At 38.8% G+C, this 26,508-nt stretch overlaps 2 protein-coding genes across 4 annotated transcripts in view; one reads left to right on the forward strand and one right to left on the reverse strand.

Annotated features, from left to right (window-relative positions):
• LOC128017810 (uncharacterized) overlaps positions 1-26,508 on the reverse strand; it is a 176,432-nt gene that overhangs the window by 19,966 nt on the left and 129,958 nt on the right. The gene's annotated exons all lie outside the window — the stretch shown is intronic.
• Positions 1,503-2,501, forward strand: LOC128017548 (apolipoprotein L3-like). Its single transcript, XM_052602951.1, has 2 exons — positions 1,503-1,516; positions 1,596-2,501. The coding sequence occupies exons 1-2, from the start codon at positions 1,503-1,505 to the stop codon at positions 2,431-2,433; spliced, it is 852 nt and encodes a 283-aa protein (XP_052458911.1). The 3' UTR covers positions 2,434-2,501.

The following is a 26,508-nucleotide window of genomic DNA, read 5'->3' on the forward strand; positions in this document are numbered from 1 at the left end:
TAATGTACAGGGTCCTGCAAGAAAAAGACAAGACCGGCAAATTCGTGGCCACAGAACAGCAGAATATGAACGTTTTCGCAAAGTCTCTTGCTAAGCGTAGAAAAACACACTTAACATGGCTTCATGTATTAAGATGATATTGAAATATTAAATCAAATATACAGTTCATTATTTTAATGAATATGCATATAGTATTTTCCTCACATACCACAAAATGTGGCATAATGGACTAAGATGATAAAGGCCAAACTCAGTATGCTTCTCTACGTTATTAAAATACATAACTAATATGTACAGGCAAGCATGAGCCCAGAATAAACACAACACGCAAAGTTTCACGTTAAGCATTTTTTCATATAGAATAAACTGTCTACAACTCGTTTATATCGTCTTTGTCCATCAAGCTACATTATGTGTATTATTTATAATGATTTTCTATAGGAGGAATACGTTTAATGTAAAATTTAACGCACTGCGTTCTGTACTCATCTGCTTGCCTGTACGGAGTTGATCCTTTTAAAATCACTTAATGCATTTCATAATGCACGATTATATTTGCTGGTCTGTATATACTTTGAGTCAACAACAAGACATATAGGCTAGACCTACTGAATTGTCTTTATCATCTTAGTCTGTTATTAGGACACATTAAGCGTTTTGCTGTATGGGAGGACAAAGTTTGCACATTGTGTTCATAGCCATCTGCTTGTCTTGTAGTACATTAAATAATAACTATATATCGAACTTGGCCTTTTAATTGAACTTAATGTGTCTTAATACATTATGCCATAAAGTGTTTTGTTTTTTTCTACAGGAGGAAAACGCTTAACGAAATTTGACTGCATTGCGTTCATATTCTGCTGTTCTGTGGCCACGGTCCGGGCTTGTCTTTTTCTTGCAGGACCCTGTACGTTACAGTACTAAATTAGGTTTAATCGTTTAATCTCCACCACAGTGTCTCGTCTCCATTCGCAACACGCACGATTTGTGTTGATTGTAAGTGACGTCACAGGTAGCAGAGAGTGCAAGTAGTGATTGCAAGTGACATTGTAATTTAGTTTCTTTTTTCTTGTCTTCACCACCTGACTACTGTTGTAAAATGTTGAGAGATTCAATCAAAAAGTTATCAATAAATAGAACAAAATAAAAAAAAATAAAGACTGCAAGTGATGTCACTAGCGGAAGTGCAAGTGTCTGAGAGTGCAAGTCTGCAGCCAGACCCTTCTCCTATTCTGTGGGGTTGTGTACATGCGTAGCCAACAAGAAATGAACGAATCACTCGCTGAGACAACTCCTTGTTCCTGAGTCATATTAAAGATTCAAAATGAACGAATAGTTCAAGAACAATCCATCACTAGAAGTTAGTGTGAGAAAGCATTTTTGTTAAGCAAATGATAACAATGCAGCCCTTATATTGTAAAGTTTTAGCTGTGTTGTTGTTAGTTTGCTATATTGCAAAAGTACATTATTTCAACTATAAATTGCATAGCAGTCAATAGAATATGTGTTGTTTGTGGTAAGGCTAGTAAAACCATAAAAAAGATTAAACAAATATGCAGTGCAGTCTACTTCTAAGAAATGTTTTGATATTTCAGGAAATTTGAAGCTCTTAGTGGGACACTGCAACAAAGCATCAAGGGACTGAACTCCGAATTTGACAAAAAACATTCAGGTCTCGTCAGAAATATAAAGGAACTGAATGACATCACTGATGAACTTGAATCTGTCCACAAGAACACTACAGTGGGCAGTTTGGTAGGATCGACATTAGGAGCCACTGGAGGAATCACAGCACTAGTGGGTCTGGCTTTAGCACCGTTCACATTTGGCGGTTCTTTAGCTGTTTCTGCTATTGGTGCTGTTGTTGGAATATCTGGAGGAGTAACAGGTGCAGCATGTAACATCACTAACATGATCAAGCAGAAAAACCTTCGTGAGACTATTATGAAGATCGTCGAAGACTTCCAGAACACACTCAACCCCATAATTAAGCATCTGAGTACAATTTCTAACACCATAGAAGAGCTTCAGCAGGTGGAGCAGATGTTTTCTGTTGAAAATAAGGCAATAATGACAAGCGTGAGATCTGTAAAAACCATTTCGAGCATTACAAAACTTTTAACAATACTTAAAACTGCTGAAATTGGGAGAACAGCTGCAAAAGCTGCCACAGTTCTCAAAATGGTTGGGAAAATATCTGGCACAGTCTCAGCTCTGTTTCTTGTTCTTGATGTTGTTGGTATTGTTTATGATTCGATTGAGATCTCTGAAATGAATCAACCGGCACAAAAGAGAAATGCAGAAGAAATCAAATCAGAAACTCTGAAATTTATTCATAAGATGAGAGAAACTGCAGCTCAATTCCAGGAGACTCTGGATGCAATTAAAAGTGCCAGAGAAAATATTAACAGAGAGTTACAAATCTGTTTTTAAAAGGTGCTTGAATGCTTTAAATTGAAATCACTGTGTTAATATGTGCATTTAAAAACAGACAGAAAGTGTGCAGTCTTTGCAGGCAGTGTGTCATTAATTGTAGAAGGCATATACTTACATTTCCATGAATTAATTTTCCATTACTTATACTCCATTAATTTTGTGAAATGTAAATTACTGTCATAGTCTCTCAAAATCTTTATTAGTTGAATTGTTTTTTTTTTTGTTTTTTTTTGTTTTTTTGATGATGAACCTTGGATGAACTCTGTTTGCAACAGTCTTTGGAAATGCAGCCGTTGCACTGAAGTTCAGAATCTGTTTATGTCTTTGTCTTTATAGCAATCTATTTAAGTTCTTAAAAATCATGCTTTCCCAGCTTATGTAGATGTCAAGACCTAGATATATATTACAAAAATAAGCATTTTGTGCACTCTAAATAAATGTACATCTGATTTCAACAACATATTCACAAGATTATGTCATCTTTAATATGTAAACATTGTCCTGTAACTCTGTGCGGTGTAAGGGTTGATCAACTAGGAATTATTTTTCTCTTTTTTATTCAGTCTTTAATAACTTGTATCAGACTTTTACACAATATCAAAAGCAGAATGAAACCTGTCAAACACCCTTTCAAAACGAAATGATGACAGATTTGAGACCACTACATTAAAATCACATTAACCACACATTTCACAATAAGGTTTAAAATGCTATAATGCCAAACATTCTCTTGAATTACTTTTTTTAAGTATAATTTAAAATAATAATAAAAAAACACTTTTTTTAATAAATAACTTTACATTTTAAAGAACATATCAAAGTGCTACAAAAAGAACTGTAACAATACAAAAATATGATTAAAACCGGCTGCCAACTGAGATGAACACAAAAATGTAAACATTAAACGTTTTAAACAGGTAAGTTTTTAGACCCCTGTTAAAACTAGCAGTTTTCTGTGGAGCCATACGATGTTAGGGGAGGACATTCCACAGGCGAGGAACAGCGTCACAAAAGACTCGATCACCAACGGTGCGAGTCTTTGTCCTATGAGCGAGAAGACAACAAGTGTTGGAGGGAATGTGCTGAAATCTGTGAAGTGATGAGCTCTTTAACAAATGGCTTCTTCATGATGCTGCACTCCAGAGGAAGTCGTTTTCTTTCCAGTGTAAAGAGAAACAAACTATATACTGATACTGAGGGTTAAATGATTAATAGTAGATACCTTCATCACCCCCTGTCTTTCCAAAAAGCAATCACATTTGACATTTGATCGATTTAAAGGAATAAATTATTTTCAGGATACATGATACAAAGATGAATGACTTCAGGAATAAAAGACTTCATGAAGGGGCTTATGCTAAAATAACAAACCAGTGGTTTGTGTGTAATGTGTGAAATATTTGGGAAATTAAAATACCTTTTAGAAAGAATTTACATAAATATGTTAAGCAAAACAACTTTTTTTCAACATAATGATAATAATAATAATAATAATAATAATAATAATAATAATAATTTTGAGCAGCAAAACAGAATATGAGAATGATTTCTGAAGGATCATGTGCCTGGAGTAATGAAGCTAAAAAGTGAAATCTTTAATTGTTCCTAATAAACTGTTTAACTGCACTCGCAAGTGAATCTCAACTTATTTTGTGTGATAGCTAAATATATTCGAAATAAGATTAAATATAGCTCAGTAAACACAATGCTTTGAGGGTTGACTTCATGAAACACCAAATTAAATAAATAAATGTAAACATGTCATATACAGTATCTTTGGAAAGCTGAGATTTTAAGAAACAATAAACAGCAGTGTAGAAAATCCTGCTGTGATCTGATTGGCTGACTGTGTCTTGATAAAGAGCACCTGTGGCCCTTACTAATTATGTTTCAGTCTCCTTTTGTTTGAACCAAAAGCTGTTGTTCAGACATGGCTTGTGTGGAATCGTTGCGTTGTTGATTATGTAAGTTTCCTTCTTGATTTGTTTTAGTTTAAATGATTGTGTTTGATATGATATTGAATTCTAGTTATGTTTAGTAGCTCTTTAATGTTATACTCATTTGATTGTTAAAGCTGATTTCAGATGTATGATTTAAGGTTTGCTATTGTGTTTGTATTTTATTAATGGTTTTGTTTATGGGTTTTAGAAACCAACAATTACCATCAATGCCATCTGTGAAATGTCTACTCCTATATGTCAGCACAAATAAACTGGGAAAAGTACTTGATGACTGAATGAGTTTTAATGGACCCACCATTCCAGTAGCAACAGCCAAATCAGCCTAAATTTCTACATGGTCCTTCGAGCCGGAAAGGCAACTGGAATGGAGACTGAGGATGACTGTGTGAAACCTAAACGTTCATCAAGGATTGTAAAACCTCCAAGATGGCACGAAGATTATATGATGACTCAGTTAAATCCTTCAATGCATCCAGCTGGACAATTGGCACACCAGCCAGAAGATTTGAGCCATTTGGTTGCATCACAGGGAGCTTCCATTACTGCTACTCAAAATGAGGTGAAGTCTTTGTCTGAGGAGATTAAACAAATGAAAGGAATGTTGTTGGATGTGGGACACATGATGAAGGATATGCAAAGGAAAAGAAGTTCTTCATTTTCTACTGGTTCTGAATGCAGTTCTATTCAAGCATCCCCAGGTCATATCCCCATACAAGCAAACCAGCAAGATGAGATCCAGCAAAATGAGATGAACGCCAGAGATTCGATTGTGGATGAGTTGAGTGAATGTATGCGACGACATCAAACCAAGCAGGATAATGTGCTTTCTACACCATCAAAAGTTCAGAGACAAAATACTTTGCCCCCATCTCAGTATGTGCCATCTACCTCATCAATGCCTACTTCCTCAGCAGTCACCACTAGAGGGCCATCAGAGAGACAACACCAGCATCTTTCCGATCCATGTTCGCCTACTAGGCTCTCCGTTCCACTCCCAGATAACCTCAGGCCACCTTTAATGCATCCAAATGTAATGGGTGAAGGCTTAACTCAGCAACAACGTAATGGTCTTTCATCTTCAGTCAGTCATCATCAAATGAATCCCAGTTTTTATCCCAGTGATCAACAAGTAGGAAGGGACCAAAACCTTTGGCCACTTGATCAAATGCAGGGAAATGCATTCTGTATGCCTGGTCACCAGTGGATGCCTCCAAGTTGGCCAACTTTCCCTCCAAATGGAGGATTTTTAAGGCCTCCATATCTACCTGATTATTCGTATCCAGTATTATATCCAGCTCATATCCAGAATGTTCTGCCAGTTCCTTCAAGGGTTGCAACATTGCCTACTAGAGATTTATCAGCTGGATTTACTTATGCTTCTCTTGGTCATTCACATCAAACTTCGTTAGAACAGCAGACAACTAGTACTGTACCGCAGCAAGATAATCCTTCTATTATGTCTCATCAGAATCCTTTGATACCCAGAGTTATAACCACTGCATCAGCACCTCTGGAGCAGGGGCAGCAAAGAGATGTAAATCCAATAACTGCATTATCCCAAATTGGAATGCAAATGATGGTCCCTAACCAGCATATGTCTATTCATTCACCCGTGAATGTGCCCCACGCAAGTATGACAGCTCTACATCCCTCCAGGTCGGCCCGTATTGAAAGACTTTCATTTCCATATTTGAAGAGTGATGACCCCCATGAGTTTGCCATGCTGAATATGGCTTTAAAGAATTTGTTACCCTCAGAGGAAACTGAGCAATACAAGTATCATATTCTTCTTGATCATTTGAAGTTGGAGGCAGCTCGACTTCTGGCTTTGGCTTATGCCCATCATTCCCAGCCTTATACTACTGCCTTAAAAGCTCTTCAGAAAAGATATGGGCAACCTCACCAGTTGGTGCTGCGAGAGATTGCTACAATTAAGAACTTACCCGCTGTACGTTCAGGAGATTCTGGTGGATTCGGTGACTTTGCTGTACGAGTTCAAGCTCTTGTGGGAATGCTTCAATCCTGGGATCATGAAGAAGGAGCAAAGGAATTATCCTGTGCATCACATGTCCATCAGTTACTCAGTAAACTTCCAGCACATCAGGTTGCTAGTTTTGCAAGATATGCCAAAACCACCCGACCAGACCAGTCCTACAACTTGGTGAATTTTTCAGTTTGGTTGGAAGAAGAATCAGATTGTCAGAATCTAGCTACCCAAGTGTTTGAACAGTCTAAAGGTATGAAAAAGTATCAGGTAAGAGAAGCAAGGCCTACCAAGTCCCAATATCACACAGCTACATTTCTTCATGGCATAAGTCAAGAAGTTGATCCAACTCAAAAAAGGAACTCTGAAACTGCAAACCACGAAATTCTGCGACACCGCAAGAAGGAGGGCCTTAAACCGTCATGTGCAAGCTGTGGCAGTAATGATCATCTCAGTCATTGTCCTGAATTTCAGAGCTTCGATACGGCAGCCAAACGGAAATGGATTATTGACAATAATCGTTGTTGGAGATGTGGTTGGGCCCATAGATCATCTAAGTGTGACTTAAGAGGAAAATGTCCATTGTGTCAAGATCGTCACTTAGGAGTACTGCATGAAGTAAATGTTCGCAAACCAGATTCTAGGATATTTTATTTGAGCCGATCAAGTGGTCCGAACTCTGTTCTTCTGAAAATTGTGAGGGTAGTTCTGAGCCACAAAGGAAAGACTCTGGAGACGTATGCTATCCTAGATGATGGTTCTGAGAGAACTATGCTCATGTCTTCTGCAGCAGAGAGTTTAGGTCTTCATGGGGCGGCAGAATCATTGGTTCTTCGAACCATTCGACAAGACACAGAGAAAATTGAAGGTGCAACGGTTTCTTTTACCATATCTCCAGCTTCTCACAAGCAAAGTAAATACCAGATACAAGGTGCATTTACTGCTCAAATGATTGACTTACCTGAACAAACTTATCCTGTGCAAGTCCTACAGAGACGCTACCAACATCTAAGAGGCCTCCCTCTGGAGGAGTTTCAGAGAGTTAAACCTTTGTTACTAGTGGGATCTGATCATCCTCACCTTCTTTGCTCCAAAGAGCGAGTACGTTTTGGTCCTCCTGGAAGTCCAGCTGCTTTGCATACTCGACTGGGATGGGTACTACATGGACCTACTTCCTTGGGTGAGAAGACTAATTCCAAGGCTCAGTGTTTCTTCCAGGCATCTCTCTCCATGGATCAGTTGCATAAAGATGTGGAGAAGTTATGGCAAGTTGACGTAATTCCTTTCTCTCAGAATCCAAAGCATGCTCTGCGGTCTAAACAAGATAAGAAAGCTCTCAAATGTCTAGACGAGAAAACAAAGCTAGAAGAAATGAACGGAATCAAAAGATATGCGACTCCTTTACTTCGAGTTGAGAATGCACCAGTCCTTAAAGCATCTCAAGAGGCAGTAATGCCGGCTTTGCGTCGAATGGAGAGACATCTAGCTAAGGATCCAGCACAGGCATCTATTTATGAGAAAGAGATTCAGAAGCTCATTGAAGCTGGATATGTCAAGAAACTAAAGTTAAATGAGATTAATCTCAGTGACGAATCTTGGTATATTCCCCACCATCTTGTAGAACATAATGGCAAGCATCGTGTGGTATTTAATTGTTCCTATCAGTATCACGGAGAGAGTTTAAATGCCTATTTGTTACCTGGACCGGTTCTAGGCCCTACCTTGATTGGAGTTTTACTTCGGTTTAGAGAACATCAAGTTGCGATAAGTGGAGACATTAGATCAATGTTCCATCAAGTTGGTCTCCTGGCTTCTGATTCTCCTTTGCTACGTTTTTTGTGGCGAAACATGAGAAGAAATGATCCAGTTGATGTCTATGAATGGCAGGTCTTGCCTTTTGGTGCTACATGTAGCCCTTGTTGTGCCATATATGCTCTCCAGAAATGTGTTCAGAATCTTCCAGTCGAATTTCAAGATGTTCAGTCTTCTGTCTTGCATTCCTTTTATGTGGATAATTGCCTACAAAGTTTTCCAACTACTGAAGAGGCCAAGGAGATGCTTATGAAATTGCGTTCTTCCTTGGCTGAAGGAGGTTTTGAGATTCGACAATGGGCCAGTAACCATGTCTCTGTGACTGACCACTTACCAGCCGAAGCTCGTTCAGTAGAGACCAACCTGGGGTTAAGTCATGACTGCACAGATCCATGCGAGGGAACTCTTGGATTAAGTTGGCATTGCTTGCAGGATACTTTGAGCTATAAGCACCGTCTAGTGGAGTATACTGTCCTAACTTTGCGAGTGATATATCGTATACTTGCTCGCCAGTATGACCCTCTGGGTTTTATCATTCCATTCACGACACGTGCTAAAGTTCTTCTGCAACAATTATGGATGAAACCTAACAGAGGATGGGATAATCCAGATATCCCGGAGGGAATCAAGGCAGCTTGGAAGGCATGGGAAGGAGAGTTGCCAGATTTGGTAAAGCTCCAAGTACCTCGATGGTATGGTCCAAGAACGAATTGGGAAGATCCAGTCATCAGAGAGCTTCACATATTCTGCAATGCATCCGAAAAGGCCTATGGTTCAGTTTCCTATTTGCGTCTGGTAAACGGAAATGGTGAGATTTCTATATCTCTGGTTATGGCTCGTTCAAGGGTAGCACCAAAGAAGACCATTTCTATTCCTCGTTTGGAACTATGTGCTGCTCTGACCGGGGCTCAGCTGGCGAACCTGTTGCAAAAGGAACTCACCTTCGATGTTGAAAGGGTGACACTTTGGTCTGATTCCACAACTGTGTTGACCTGGATCCAGTCCGAATCCTGCCGGTACAAGATCTTTGTGGCAAACCGCATTACGGAGATTCTTGAGTATACTAGACCGGATCACTGGAGATATGTTGACACTGTAAGTAATCCAGCAGATGACATCACTCGAGGCAAGAGACTTGATCAATTGTCTGCAACCAGTTCTTGGTTTCAAGGACCACCTTTTCTATATTTGCCCTATCAGCAATGGCCAAAATCTCCAGCCTTAAGAACAGAGGAGGTTGGGACAGAGCTGAGAAAACCTTTGTTTTGTGGACTTAATCAAGCATCAGTAAACTCTCTCAAGTACGATGCATCTCAATTCAATACCTGGTCAGAGTTGATTGAAGCAACTGTTGAGAACCTCTCTTTGGACTTAAGAGCTGAGACTAAACCTTCTCAAACACAAGCAGAATTATGTCTTTTGCGTCAAGCACAGGTGGAAGATTTCCCTGAGGAATATAAACTGCTAAAAAACGGTCATGGAGCTCCCTCACACAGCCGTTTAGTTGGTTTGGCACCAGAGTATGATCCCGTTACAGAGCTAATAAGAGTGGGTGGACGACTTCGTCAGAGTGAGGATTTGGATCTTGAATCTATTAATCCAATTGTTTTAGATCCTAAGAATAATGTTACCAAACTTTTGGTTGCTGATTATGACTCCACTCTGTGCCATCCAGGACCACAAAGAGTGTTCGCTCAGCTTCGTCGGAAATACTGGGTTCTGAGAGGGCGACAGTTAATAAAGAAGATTCAAAGATCATGTCTTGAATGCAGGAAGTGGAAAGGTGTGCCTTCAGTTCCTAGAATGGCTGATCTACCAGTTTCCAGACTTCGCCTGTATAAGCCCCCCTTTTGGTCGACAGGTATGGATTGTTTTGGGCCTTTAACCATCAAAGTAGGTCGCCGACATGAGAAGAGGTGGGGCATTATATTCAAATGCCAGACGACACGGTGTCTTCATTTAGAACTCCTCTCTGGTATGGATACTGACAGTTTCCTCTTGGCTCTTCGAAGATTTGTAGCCCGTAGAGGTAGGCCCTATGAAGTAGTATCTGATCAAGGAACTAATTTCAAGGGAGGAGAAAGAGAACTCCAGGAGGCATTTTCGCTGCTTAGTCCTTCCTTCCAAGAGATACTAGCCCAACAGCAAATTAAATTCTCATTCAATCCGCCATATTCTCCCCATTTTGGAGGTACTTGGGAGAGAGAGATACGGTCTGTAAAGACGGCATTACGAGTAGTTCTGGGAATACAAGTAGTCTCAGAGGAAGTTTTGTATACAGTGCTCGTTGAAATTGAGGAGTTGTTAAACTCAAAACCTCTTGGCTATGTATCTTCAAATCTTTCAGACCCTGATCCAATCACACCAAATATCCTACTGATGGGGCGGCGAGATGCATCTCTTCCTCAAGTGATGTATGCAGATTCAGAACTACTTACCCGTAGAAAGTGGAGACACAGCCAAGTTCTTGCGGATCGATTCTGGGTCAGTTTTGTTCGAGATTATCTTCCAAGTCTTCAGACTCGTCAAAAGTGGGAACTTGATGGTAATCCTATAGCTCCTTCTGCTATCGTCATGATTGTGGAACCTCAGCTTCCTCGGGGACACTGGCCTATAGGGACGGTCAGTAAGATTTTGCCAAGTTCTGATGGAAGAGTGAGAGTTGCTGAGATTTTCAGCAAAGGGAAATATTTAATTCGTCCAGTCAACCGTCTGATTGTTCTTCCTGAATTGACTGATTCTGATAATTCAACCACATGAACTTTCTGTAAATGCAAATATGTTAACATATTTGGGGGCGGCTGTAGAAAATCCTGCTGTGATCTGATTGGCTGACTGTGTCTTGATAAAGAGCACCTGTGGCCCTTACTAATTATGTTTCAGTCTCCTTTTGTTTGAACCAAAAGCTGTTGTTCAGACATGGCTTGTGTGGAATCGTTGCGTTGTTGATTATGTAAGTTTCCTTCTTGATTTGTTTTAGTTTAAATGATTGTGTTTGATATGATATTGAATTCTAGTTATGTTTAGTAGCTCTTTAATGTTACACTCATTTGATTGTTAAAGCTGATTTCAGATGTATGATTTAAGGTTTGCTATTGTGTTTGTATTTTATTAATGGTTTTGTTTATGGGTTTTAGAAACCAACAATTACCATCAATGCCATCTGTGAAATGTCTACTCCTATATGTCAGCACAAATAAACTGGGAAAAGTACTTGATGACTGAATGAGTTTTAATGGACCCACCATTCCAGTAGCAACAGCCAAATCAGCCTAAATTTCTACAAGCAGGTTCAATCAGTGTCTTTGTCAGACCAACAACAAACAGATGAACAATAACAAAACTGAAGGAACGCACCTATGAAGCCTCTTGTTAGTCCAGTTATCCAGTACATTCCAACAAAAATGGTGTAGTTACATTGGAAAGGGTCCTGACTACCATTACAGTGAAATATTTAGTTCATAACACATTTATATGTTAATAAACATCCACAGAATGTAGGAGTATCATTTCAGGTTAGCTGACCCTGATGAAAAAAACATAGAAGAAACAAGATATGGACTGCATGGATCCTCCGGTTACCCATTTATTCCTTTAGGAAAAAAGGGAGAGAATCATAATTCTTTGTAATGTTACAAAAAATAGTGCCAAAACACTTCCTTTTATTTTATTTTTTTTTTTACATGCCAACTTTTACTGTTTGGGTGGCAGGACAAGCTCAAGCAGAGAGACAGTATTGAGCCCTGGACAGATGTAAAGGTCTTTTAAGCTTACGTTGATTGGATGGTTTAAAGAAGAGGTTAAACGTTTAAAGAGGTCATATGATTCGATTTCAATTTCTCCTTTCTCTTTGGAGTGTTACAAGCTCTTGGTGCATAAAGAAGATCTGTAAAGTTGCAAAGACTAAAGTCTCAAATCCAAAGAGATATTCTTTATAAAAGTTAAGCCTCTGCCACACCCCTCTAAAACACCTCGTTCTAACACACCCCCAACATGTGAACGTCACTATGTGGGAAGATTTGCATAAAGCCTCCCAGCGAACTTTGTTTGGCCTTCCGAAAGAGCATGATATCAGCTTTGTCATGCCTGGAGCTGATCCGTGCTGATCGCTGAAGAAATACATTTGCTTTGCACCGTTGTCATCACATGTGGATGCTGCAATAACAAGGTAAGCTCCTTCGTAGAGTCTACCGCCGTGGCGTTCTCAAGCTGGCCTCCGCTCACTCAAGGCCACAGTGTGTGACTCTGTTTCGTTGAGAAAGCAGAACTTCTTTGTTTTTGCTTTACAAAAGAAGACACCACTAGAAATCATGTTTATAATGAGTTTTATGTTTTTGTCTCATCACTCTGGCCGGCCAAGGCATCACAGTGTGGTGAGGGGCGTAACATTTATGTCACACAATTGAGGCATTCGGCCAATCACAACACTGTGGATAGCTGGCCAATAAGAGCACACCTCGCTTTTCGGAACGATGTAAAAAACAACTCGTTTCAGAAGGCTGGGCATAGAGGAGACATAATGATGTACAGTATGTGGAAAATAATATTTTTGTTTTTCCTTAAACCACATAAAAATTTCATTACACCAAATACACAGAATAAGGTTTTTTTTTTTTTTTAGCATCATATGACCCCTTTAAAATTGAACATGAAGTGAAAAGATCCCTTTCAAACCATATTGCACCTACCTTTGTAATATAGCTCAATGTCCACAAGAGGGAGGAATAAAACCCTGAAGAAGAAAGAATGGTTTGTTTTGAGATTCAGAAGGAGAACAGCTCTGACAGAACGGAATGCCATGTATGTAGTCGTGCTGTGTGACAGCATATGTGTTTTACCAAGTTAATTTATTGTGTGGCTTTCCAGCTTGTTAAAGGGGTCATGACATGAGAAATCAAATTTCCATTGATCTGACATTTAGTGTATGTCTTTATGCCATTAAAACATGCTGTGTTTCATAGCTTAAAACGTCCTCATCTTTATAAACCAAGCATTTATTTAATCAAGCTCCAAAAAACATCTGAAGAAGGTGAGACTGCAGACCTGGAGCAAGCAGATACATTGACCAGGCAGTTTTACGCCCCTGTTGTTCCTCATGCAGTACAATGATCCATCACATCAGACCAAGTCTAAGCAACATGAACACAAACTTTTTCATTTGTTTTTAATTTTATTTTGTTGAATGTCTCTAGCCTGCGTGAGATTAAGAAGATAAGCCTCTGATCCTTTTTGCCCCTTGTATTAGAACAGTCCACTTGGATTCTGGAGCAGAATCCACATTACCAGATTAGTCTATAAGATTAGTATGTTAAAACATTAGCATGTAGCTGTCAGGGCACATTAAGATAACAAAAGGCCCTTGGGCTACAGCATTACAGTAGGCTCCCTAACCACATATTTATTTATTTATTTATTTATTTATTGTCTTTTTAAAATGCCAGTTACCATTCACAACACTGTTCTATGTAAAATGTCAATATAAGCAAATATGCAAATTCACTCTTTGCCAGAATTATCGTCACATAAAATAAACTATGTTAATACAGGCATTATATGGAGGTAATAAGGAAAATGCTGTCAAAACTTTCCTGGATGAAATGTGAGTTTACAGTTATGAGTTAAACACGATAAGTCACGATTGTTCATCATCGGTAGATCAAAACAACATGGCATTTTGGCATATATGTGGGTTATTTGGTCATTGCTAACTGCATTTTTATTTTGAACATGACATGCTCACATTTAATTAGTTAAATCACAGCGTATAAAGTTTAAAGCAATAGGACAATTCCTATTTTCCATCCCCATATTTTAAAATAGAGAATTTGAAGCGACTCTATTTAAGGAACACATGACACACAGATTACATCCAAGCAAGTTACTGAACTCTGTAAGTAGCTGTAAACATACAAAAGTTAAAATTCATTAAATGAATCAAAAATGGACAAAACTGTCTTAAACAGTTCTCCTAAACAGATTGAGCCAGGACCAATTTATTTAATGTACAGGTTTATTGAAATCAGATATGGTTATCATAATGAATATTTCCGCAATCTAGAGAAAGATTTGAGGAACCAAATAATTATTTAGAGGATTCACTGCTGGATTTAAATGAACAAAACTTAGTCAAATTGATTACAATTGAATATTAAAACAATACTCCTAATAAAACATGTTTAGTTTAAAACATTTCATTATAGAAAGGGGAAAAAAGTAATAAACATATATATTTGTAATAAATTGCATGTTTTTCAATTATGTTAATGTGGCCTCCATGACACAATAAAGTAATTTAATTGCTTGGAAACATGCAAATTGGCCACCTTAAGTTAGTTACTTTAGTTCACAGTTTATTGATTCGCAAAGAAAATGATAATGATCTACTGATTTCCTTTTTTTTTTTTTTTTACTTTTACATAATTCCGATACATGTAGGTTCACTTATTTGTAAATCGAGCATACATAAATACAATACATAATATCTTACTAATTTACCCATGAATATGGTGCATTATCTTTGTATGTATTTCAAATATCGGTACACTTTATTTTACAGTCCTGTTCCCCATGTAAATATTATGTACTTATTATAGTAATTACAATAACTATGCAATAAATAGGTACTAACCCTGAACCTACCCCTAAATCTAACCCTACCCCATGTAGTTACCTTGTGTTACCAGAACTTTCTTAGATAAATACACTGTAAGTACACTATAAGTACATGTTAGTACACGTACTGTAAAATAAAGTGCAACCCAAATATCTCTCATAATGAACATTGTTCACATTCAATCATTTTTTTTTCAGAGGCATAGTCCTAGTAAGTTTGCATCCACATGACAAATACATAAATGTGAGGCCATTTGTTATAACAGTCATTGATAAATAAGTATGTATGTGCACAGTACACGTATGTACATTTGACCACCACTGATAGCACATCAAGACATTTCAAGACTATTTAAACATGTTTGACAAAAAGCCACTGAAAGAAAACATGGTTTCCAGAGAGTAAATGTTATCAAGACCCAAAGACATAACATGTTCAAATTCCATTAGCAGCTCTGTCAGAACTCGTACTGGACTGAGAATCACATCTTCTACCAGAAAGCCATCGGACAGAAAGGAAGAAGTCCTTCTGTCAGAGATTCTTTCAGGCTGCTTCACATCTCCTCTGTTTTCAGTCCCCATCATAAATTTTTCTCTCCAAAATATGACAAATTTTTCAGCTAGGTTCACATCTTCTCGTTTGATTTCAGCTCTCGTTATAAAGTCATCTATCAGAACGATTGCAAAGATTTCAGCCAGGCTTGTATCTCTTCTGCTTAAAGCAAACTTCATCAAGCCTTCTGCCAGAAAAACTGTATGTTTTTCTGACAGTCTCACATCTCCTCTTCTTTCAACGCTCTTCAACTTTATTATAGAATCTTGAATGTTCATCTTGAGTAAATCTACAATCATATACTTCACTCGAAACTGTTTGGAGAGCAAAGTATCCCCAACCACTTTTGGCTCTTGGCTTGATGACTTCACATATGTCAGAATCTGTGCCAGATGTGACTTGTATGAATCTATTGCCATGTCAGCCCTTTGCAGGTCAGCCAATGCTCGTGCAATATAGCCAGTGTCCTTCTTCTTAATAGTGGCCAGAGCACGATTATAGAGAGGAATAATCTCCCAGCAATTTCCATCCCCCAAAGCTTTGGTGAACATCTCAATGCTCTCAGTTAGGCATCCCTTGTTACAGAGATTGTTTCCAGATCTGATGTAATAGTAGACCATGGAGGATGGAGACTGTTTGCACACAAATTTTAGCTTTGCACTCGATAAGTCCTTCTTCAGCTGTTCCTTCATCATCTCAGTGGTCTTTTCCTCAATGGGGTTCATCAAGAGCCACAAACCCCAGCACTCATGAAGAGAGGACACGATTACATCACGCTGGTCTGAAAAAACATCATCTTTATAAACGCCGTCCAGAATTTCAAGGTAGACAGAAAAAAGTTCTTCCTTTTTTGTGATTTTCGGAATGTCTTTTTCAAGAAACCCAGAGAGTCTGATCTTCACCAGCATATTTCTGGCAATTTTTGCCTTTTCCAAATTGTTTTCCATGAATGGTAATGATTTCATTGTTAAGAGTACTGTGAGAGCAGAGACCATTGCCTTATGACTTTGAAAGCTGTTATCTTTCAGGTAGCGATTAACTGCTTCCTCAAAAAGACCCTCTGTGGATCCACGTGGCATCAATACACTTGTTAAACGTGACAGTGTAGTTGTAAGATGATTCAGATGGCTGAATAAACTGGTAAAAGATGTGTTCAGGCTCATCGTTAGTATAACAGTGTCAGAGAAATGTCTGGCACACATGATGAGTTGAGCAGATCCTGGATTTCCTTGACGAGCCGTTCGTCCAAACGCTTGCTGTTCGACACGAACGTTCAGAGGTAAGAAGGTCTGCACCACAAACAGACCTCCTGCCTCATTTACACTTTCACTGACCTTTAGGTCTGTTCCTCGACCTGCTAGATTAGTTGCAATGATGACGTCCCCCGCTTGGACTTTACTATAGATTATCTTAGAGTTATCCATGTTGTTATTCACATATAGTTTCAGTTTGTCTGATGTGATGGTGTTTTCGAGAGTCTTGTGAAACATTTCTGCACGATTGATGGTTTCACAGATGATGAGTGCTGCTCGTTGACCTCGATAAACTGTGGAGGTCACTTGATGTTTAACAGCATTACAGACGGTCCTGATCCACTCATCTTCTTCAGCTATCACCAAACCCTCCAACTCATAAAGTTTCCTTCGTCTAAATGAGGGAATCTTACACGTCTCAATGCCATTGTAGAGTTTCTTCAGCAAGTCAAGCTCTGCTTGGTCCCCCAAAGTTCCCGTGATCCCATAGACACAGTTTTTGTATTTCTGGAATAAACCAACATTAGACATGAAGTTTGTGATTAGACTCATGTTGGAGAGTTTAGTTTGGTGTTTCATCTCCAGAAACTGCTGAAGTCCTTCCCCCCATCGCATGTTGTTTTGTACAACACCGGTGCATTTGTAATCAACCGGAACAATTCCATCTCTATGAAAAATATATTCATGCCCCACAGTCATTGTGGTGGCTTGCAAAGCATTTTCAATCCAAGTTTGCAACTTTCCATCAATTAGATCTCGATAGTTTGGGATACCTGATTCATTTTGTTCCCCTTTGGATTCATGCTGCAAAGACTTTTTAATCATTTTACCCAATGATTTAACTAGAGAGTCCTCCTCAGAGTACACTAAACGACATTTGCCATTTCCCAGGAGCAAAACGGATATTTCTTGTTTCTTATTGGTGCCTGTGAGACTGATCTCATTTAGGTCCTCTAAATTACCATCAGACCCTTCCTTGTAAGGTTTAAAAGAATATTCGGGGAAGTTTCTCACAAACATGGTTAAAATTGCCTCTGTTTGGGCAGAACTTGCATTATCTAGTTGTTTTGCTTCATCTACAGCATTCTGCACAGAACTGACTTTATAAGTGTTTTTATTTTCAGTAATGATTTCAGATAGAACTTGAGAGAGGAGCTGAATTGGGCCTAAAATCTCTCCTGTGTCTAAACGCTTCAGCTGATTGATGTTGAACCAAATTTCAGCCAGTATTCCATTTAATGGTTCCATGAGAGGCATATTACTATTCAAATAAACCACTTCAAGACCTTTGTCCAGCATCAGCGAGTCCACTTCATCCACTATAACACACTGAAACTCCCTCTTAGGTCTCACATCTTTTCTGTGGAAGCACTGTCTCAGAAAATCACCTGCAAAACTCTGAGTCGTACCGTACACCACCTGACATTCATAGCACTTCTTCAGCTCTTCATCTTCTGTTTTATTGGTATTGACATCAACAGTGATATTCAGTTCCTTATAAAAGCTAAACCATTCTTCAGCGTCTCTTTCAGCAAGTACAGGAGAACTGGAAATGATATCAGGGGTTTTTCCCATCATGGCCTGATATGCTGCAAACATTGCCACAATACACGACTTTCCTTCTCCTGTTAAAACCTGAACCAGCCGACTTGATTTAGAAAGAACCAGAATGCACCAGCTCACCATCTGAGTCAGTCGAGGTTTATTTCCAATTGTCTTTTCCGCAGCTTTGCAGAGTTTAAACAGAGTTTGCTTTATTCCTTGTAAATCTGGTGCTGAAGAAGCTGATAGACATTCAGAGACGGAAGACACAATTTTTTTTACTTCTGCCATAATTTGTTCATCAATAACTTTTTGTTCAAAGATTTCCTCCATAATCTCATCCAGTGTTTTCCCAGCAGTGTCTTTTATTTCTTCCTCAACCTGATCCACAATCTTACTGTCACACAAATCAGACATGCTTATTTTGTGAATTTCCACTTGATGAAGGATTCTCATCATCCATGTGTGAAATTCCTCATTCCTGCCATTAAATTCTTTCACGAGGGCTTTAAACAACTTAACAATATCATCTTTTTCCCACTGTGCGTTCTTCAGCAGTGAAAGCAGTCGTGATGACAGCAGTTTTCCTGATGCTTCCATTTTCAAAACTCTGTAAATTCTTGTAAAGTCTTGTTATTTTTCCCAATGCAGCTTGTTTGTCTGTGGCAAAAAAAAAAAAAAAAAAAAAAAATGACATGAGAAATAAATAGAAATAAATTAAATTACTGCACAACTAAGTTATCAAAGCAAACACATTTATGAATACAACAATTTATAATTTATTTACATAACTACAAAATTAAACTGTAATTTACATAATTTATGTTGTGCTTGTTGTACAAGTGTTTCCCCAAGTAATTTATTCAGATTTCTCCGGTGAGAGAGTATTAGTTGTTAGTACTTACATAATTTGAGACATTCAGGAGTCCTCACTGGAAAGCTCCTTCTGAGTTGTATGTAGAAAAGTCTAAAATAAGTTGCAATTATACCTGGATAAGAAGAGAGGGCGTCTCTCATGCTCTCGAATGCCTAGGAATATGAATTGTCTTCTATTTGTCACGTGATTGGAAAGAACACGAGCCGTGTGTTATTCATGATAAGAACTGCTTAATGCATTCATGTTTTCTGCTAGCACATGCTTTCACTTTCAGTAGTGTCGGTAAAGTACCAAAAATACCTAATGGTGTTGGTACAACTGATTACTTATGTAGACAGGTTTCTTTGCATTCCAGGTGTGGTGTTGGCGTGCTAACCGGCTGGTTTGGTTGCCATAAATACCTTGCTGGATTGTATTCCTCCTGTTTAGTTCTCGTTCTTCTGTTACCAACCTGCATGCATATATATATATATATATATATATATATATATATATATATATATATATATATATATATATATATATATATATATGCATTCCGGCTGGTAACAACAATTTTTTTTTTTTTCAGCAGTTTCTTCTGTTCATGAGCAAAACTACAATAATTTTTTTTACAATATTTTATTTTCCTGTAGTTTTGATAAAATAAATGCAGCCCTGATGAACAGAAGAAACTCCTGTAAAAAACATACATACATACACACACACACACACACACGCACACACATATATATAAAGACCTCTAACACTAGCTTGCTCTATTATTTTTCTATTCTATCCGTTTTCTTTTTATTATATTATTTAAAATCCCATGCTACGTGTACCGTGTTAACCTAACTGAGAGTTGTTATAGCACTTGTATATCATTGCTCTTTTGTCTATATATATATATATATATATATATATATATATATATATATATATATATATTTATATTAATGAATTTCGGTAGCTGATTGATGTTTTTCTTTACAGGACATTTGAGGAATGGCTAGAACGTTTCAGTTAAAATGACAGAGTCTTCTTATCGGATCAGCTTCACATGGTATGATCAAACATTAATCTGTGATCATGTGGAAGGTATTCAGTTTGAACAGGATTTATTTGGTTGGGTAATTTTCTGCTGTGTTTAGTTTCTCTTTCACTGTGTCACATGATTTGCTGGAATCAGATTATAGATAAACATGTCTAGATCATTTTTATAAAGCTGTTATTAATTTAAGAAATTGAAACTTCATGAGTAACATGCACCCGATTTGTTTGTAATCATAAAAAAATAGCTTTTTATGGGGGTTTTATATCTGACTTTCTGACACCTAAACAACTTGGTGTGTAACAACTGTAATTTTTGAGCCTAAGAAATGCAACTGGACTGAGTGGTATCCAGAGGAGAGTAACAAAGTACATTTTCTTGTTTACCGTACTTAATTACACTTTTTGAGTATCTGTACCTAACGTTTGTATAGATTTTTTTTCTAGAGACTTATGACTAACTTCAGTACATTCCTTTGTCCTTGAAATAATAATAATAAAAAAGTTTTTACTAGATAGCAGCTTTGAAAGTCACTCTTTTAGCATTACATCAAGTGATTTCCCAGAATTTTTTTTGAACACTAAACAGCTGAAATGTGATATTTATTTACAACAATTCAATATTAATTTAAGAAGTTAATGGTGTATTCTGTGTATTCAGTAAGTTTTATATATTGTACTTTGCTTCAGATGCATAATTGCAAGTGTTCCATATTATATTCCAATAATAAAACAATAATAAAACAGTGCATTGATAAAACAATTGTTTTGGTATTTTAGCTTTTTGTTGTTTTAAAGAAAGTGATTTTACTTAAGTAAAAGCATCTCAGGTTACGCATGTTACCATGGTTCCCTTTCAGTCGGTCATGTTCTATGTTACGTCAGAAAGAGACTGACGAATGGGATCTTGCCTGAGAGCCCAATCACCTTCTAGTGGTAACAAAACGAGCCAATGGTACACTTAGTACCTTGGTCTGCAGACTTTGCATCACGAGCTCCGCCCCGCAGAGCGGGTATATAAGGAGCAGCGTGAGCAAATCGCATTCAAGCTTTTACTTCGAAGCCAAGCACATCGCTTGCTGCTTTCACCGGAGTGTATACAAGCGAGTCAGCTGATGTTGATGTGATGACGGTTGATGATCCAGCGGTTCGTCTGGGTTTCCTGCAGTCAGCTCCTGCGTTCCCCTGAGTGCTTCAGCATCACTAAAAGAGTTTTTCTCTCACTAAAAGAGTAAACGGGTTGAATTTGCGTCTTTTTAAAGACGAGTTTTTCTGGTTGTGGTCGATATATATCGCTTCCATGACGGCCACAATCGCTGTGTCAGGTGTCTTGGCTTTCAGCACGCTGAGACTGCGTTCATGGATGACTTATTTTCTCATTGCGGGGACATGACCATCTTGTCGTTAAGATCAAGACTCGATTACCTTAAAGGTACAGAGTCCCCTTTGCCACACCCCATTCTAGCTCCTCTTCTCATAAGAGGGCTACTTCGGCTGGTGGCCAGGGTGATCTGATAGTTACCATGTGGGCTTGCCCAATGAGTCAGCCTCCTCGGGCCACACCCCCTCACAAATGCCACAGCTGGTTGAGTTTCCGGATGAGTTTGCTGGACCTTCTCATGCTCCTGACATCTCATTCGAGGCTCGGGAGGAAGACCTTATGTCGATTGCCGCATCACAAGGCGGGCGTGAGTCCTAGGGAGATGAGGATTTGGCTGCGTTGCCTCCCTCAAGAGTGCCATTGTTGCCCGAGTCCAATCCCAAGCTGACAGCTGTGCGTTTCCAGGCAGCTGAGAGCATCAGGCATGAGTGGAATCCTCCACTCTGTCCCAAGCGCATGAGGCTGGATGATTAGTTCCACGAAGGTGACTGCACACTCCTTGGGTCAGGTGATGTCCATTTTGGTGGTGCCACCTATGGCTGAACCTGGCAGATATGAGGGAGTCTGATCGGACTCAGCTCGTCAACTCCCCGGTCTCCCAGGCTGGCCTCTTCGGCGACGCGTAGAGAATTTTGCCCAGCAGTTCTCTGTCGCTCAGGTTTAGGGGCAGAGTCGGGCAGGCCCGGCTCCAGATATGAGATGAAAGGTGGGCCAAATGATATTCCTGTTGGGCCGGTCGGATTGCTTTAATGCTTTAATCTCACATGTCTATTGATATAGTTTTAATATCATATATTTAAGACAATTGTTGGGGTTGTTTGTTATTGTTGTGTTTGTTTTCTTCATTTTTAATGTTTTGTACATATTTTTGAAATATTTAGTAGTTCAGAACCATGGATGCCATAATTTCAATCACTTCATTCTGGGTGGTTTTGGAAGTGTACTTTGCATTTTGTGGGATACCTGATGTAATGTCAGCCAAGTATTTATCTTTTTCCAACGTGTATTTAAACAACTTGGCAAAAAGCCCCACAGCTATGCAATCTTCCTCACTGTCACATGTTTCACAATCCCCCCGTAGTGGAAGCTCATTGACTGCTAAAAACTTCACAACACCTGCCATGCTTTTTATATAATAGCAATTCTTTTCTATCTGTTGGGGGCCGAGCAAACATGCTACGGTCTCCCCTGACACCGATCGGCGGGAAAACTCTGTCCAAGAGGTCGAGGCTTGTAAATGAGCTTGGCTGCACACATGTTTTTGAACACCACGGTCACGTTCTAATACTGCTTTCCAGTTTCGAAAACCTGTCGAAACGAGCGTGTCATTTTCAGAGAAAGTAACACTCGGCACGAAAAAAAAAAGCGTGCATATATCGCGATCTACAGAATAGTCAAGCCACTTATTGGGCTACTATAATATGCTTACTGAGATCACTAACAGTTGTAATAAAATGAATTGGCTGTTACTGTCGTTTATTGCTTTATAATTCAGCACGTCCGTTTACCTCAAAGGTTGCGAAGTGAATGAGCTAGCTAAGTCTCTCTGTCTCGGCATTTTTCCCTACTTCTTTCAATGGAAAGTAGCTAAACCCTTGATGTCCGAAACCGCTCCCTATCCAATATATCTAGTGCACTATATGGTATGTCAGCCATTTTGTAGTGCTGTCCGATTTCTTAGTGAACCAGGCGGCAAAGAAGTCGACCGGAAGTTGAAGTCGTTCGGGTGCCGCCATCTTGTAGCAGAATTTCACTTGCGTTAGCATTCCCATTGACCTCCCATTCATTTTGGCGTCACTTTGACAGTGAATAACTTTACATCTGAGGCATTTAAAGACTCCATTTGTCCATTATTGATTTCTAAAGATACACGACAATGTATAAAGGGCTCCATTACCTTCTATGTTACATTATGGCCCTGTAGTTTTTGTAAAAATAGGCTAACGATTGCGTCATAACCACGCGACTCTCTGTCGCATTACCGTACAGACAGGAGGAGAAGCTCGCAGGCAATTAACTTAATATGGCATACTGGCGTTACATTTTAAAATACTATACAAAATAATTAATCAGAATACTTACTCCTGCTCACTCACGACAAAGAACTCCCCGCTCAAGCTCGCCGTCTCTGCAAGATTAACGATGGCAGTTTGCACGCACAGCTACTAGAAGATTTACATCTGTCAGACAGGTTGCTGACGTCGTCAAGCTTTGTTTGAGTCTGCACGTCAGAAACGGAAGTGCTAAAAATAGCTAAAAATGGGCTTCACTTCACAATTGAGTTCCAATCGGGTCGCTGTGTCCATTTCTTTTACTGTCTATGGAGTGAATTACTTCATTCCCTACATTTGTCCTCTACCTTTTACCCACAATTCATTCTGATTTCGAGTGTACAACCGATGTACACTTGCTGAAGCACTCTTTCCCACAATCCAATGCGGAGTAGCAAGTAGCGGGAGCGAGCGAGTTTGAATGAGAGATGAAGTTTACATCTTTATTATTTCTGTTTTAACGTTTTTCCTACATTATTTATATTAAAATATGTTATGAAGGCAATAACTTAGTTTAATATTTGACTAATGTACTGAGGTGGCATCGTTGTTAACTTACAAAAATGATGATAATTGAGACTTAGGTCTCTGCAGAGCAAAAGTGGGCGTTTATCACCATGTGGGTGGTTTCAAACTGCTGGGTGTTTCTGAATCATGCAATCTAAATGATCCCCCTTACCAAACCCCACCCCTAAACCTAACGTCACTATTACATTAACCAATCAGGTATCATGGTGTAAAAACACCTTGATCTTGTAACTCCCATTACTTTCCTGCAGAGACCTATACTTGTGATAATTTGGTGGATAATTTACATTTATTTTTTCGTTAATAACAGGTAGTGTATTCTGATGTAAAATTAACAGTCGCCTGAGGACGCTCAACCATCTTATCTGAGCTCAAAACTCTGCTTGAGCGAGTGTCAAGATACTAAAAATAATAAATACATAATTATGAACGTGTTTATGTGTGTTTATTTTTGTTCTCAGTACGTTATTTTAATAGCATTTAATGATAATGAACATAAAAGCATTACAAAAAAAATTATATACCATCGATGAAACCACAAAGCTGACGCGGAGGTATGTATAACTGCAATATAAAGTAATTTTGAGTATTATTGCTATTAGTATTATTTTCTAAATTTAGGTAGGCCTACATGTAATATAAAAGTACATATGGCAATGTTTTTGCAACAGCTCCAAGTCTCACGCGCAGTGTAGGCTACGTCCGAATCCGTTCTCTTATTTATTTGTTCACTCCTTCCTGATATAGTGAACTCAACTGCCATACACTATATAGGGATTAGTGAATGAGTGAGCGATTTCAGACACAGCTCCTGCCTGAAAAGTCGCTAAATGATGTCATATGCTAATTAGAATATTCATTCACGTTTTTTATTATTATATTTTTGTTTCTGTTGTCCGACAACGGAATTAATATTATAATGACTGAAACGCGGTCCATTACAACTACATAACCAGCTCTCAAAGATGTTAATCTCTGCACTAAAATCCTATTCACGACATTTTCTAATGAAATCACATACACATAAGATCAAGACAATGGTTGTACTGTGATTTCGGCTATACTTGTATGTAAAATAGAGTTAGAAGCAACAGAATATATTTTTTTAACTGAAAGTGCTGCTCCTCTCTGCTCGCTGAACAGGCAGATGCAGAGAGAGAGAGGCGTGCGCACGATGGGAGAGAGAGAGACCTCGCGCTCGTGCGGCAGTAGCCTACCGGAGAGTCTCAGAGCCTAAATAAGGTCTGTCACTTTTTTGGAAAAAAGTCACTATGGAGGTTGGGCAGAAATTAGAAAAAAAACGTATCTGGAGCTGAATTGAATATCGTAATAATTTTGTGATTGGCTGTTATGTGGTGTGGGGCCAGGGTGGGCCAAGCCTCTGATCGGGCGACCCGGAGTTGGGGATGTCAGCTCGTCAGGAGATAGTAGCAAGACCACTGCTTCCCCAGGAGGAGGGCTGGGGAAGAATACTTTGTTCTCATATTCTTTAGGTTTCGCTACTGGCCCCGCAACCAGTGGTAACCAAACCTACTCTAAGAGCTGTTTCCTCTGCCTCCGGGTCCCAAGAGGCTGCGAACGACAGTTTGCAATGTGCTTCCTCGCTGCTCTTGTTTCCTTCCCCCTTGCCAGTTTTCATGCAGAGCCGGCTCGAGAATGCATTGCCTTCTCATGCCCTCTTTGCCTCTTGTGGAAAATGTCAGATGAACAGACAGTGTCGACTGTGGCATCAAATTAAGATCTTCTCATGTTGCACCATATTTAATTTTAGCATTTTTACAGTGTTGCACACAGGGCCGGCGCATGCCTATAGGCGAACTAGGCAGCCACGTAGTGCGGCAGCTCAGCCAGGGCGGCGAGAGAAACAGAAGGGTAGAGAGAGAGAGAGAGAGAATTATTAATTTATTTGTTTGTTTTACATTAGGTTACAATTATCACACTTATATCAACAGCATTTTTTCCCCACTCCATTAGTATAAATTTAAATTAACTTTAAATTTAGAATAAAAATTCCTGCCCGGCCGCACCCTATGAATTGTTTGAAGAGGTGAATGCTTTGGACAGACGCCTGGTTGCTGGAGCTAAACCACTGGATGCACTTAAATTCATCTGTGAAAAACGGATGGAATCAATTTTTCCAAATGTTTTTGTAGCATTGAGAGTGCTTTTCACTCTCCCCGTCACTGTGAGCTCTGGAGAACGCAGTTTCTCAAAGCTTAACCCCTTACCAGTCACCCCCCTTTTTTGGCATGGATGACAGAAATGACACCCAAAATAAAAAGGTTTCTGCTCATGATTCTTTCTGACTAGATACAAAATCGACATTTTTTTCACAAAGCTGACACTTCAAAGATTACTGTTCAGGAATCAGAATCACTCAGACTGTTATGATAATAGATGATTTGATTTTTTTTATTTATTTATTTATTTTTTTTATTTTTTTGGGAGTGAATATGGAGCGGTGTTTCTGGTATCAGTGCGTGCAG

Source organism: Carassius gibelio, chromosome A7 (genome assembly GCF_023724105.1).
Source record: "Carassius gibelio isolate Cgi1373 ecotype wild population from Czech Republic chromosome A7, carGib1.2-hapl.c, whole genome shotgun sequence".
Classification (NCBI taxonomy): domain Eukaryota; kingdom Metazoa; phylum Chordata; class Actinopteri; order Cypriniformes; family Cyprinidae; genus Carassius; species Carassius gibelio.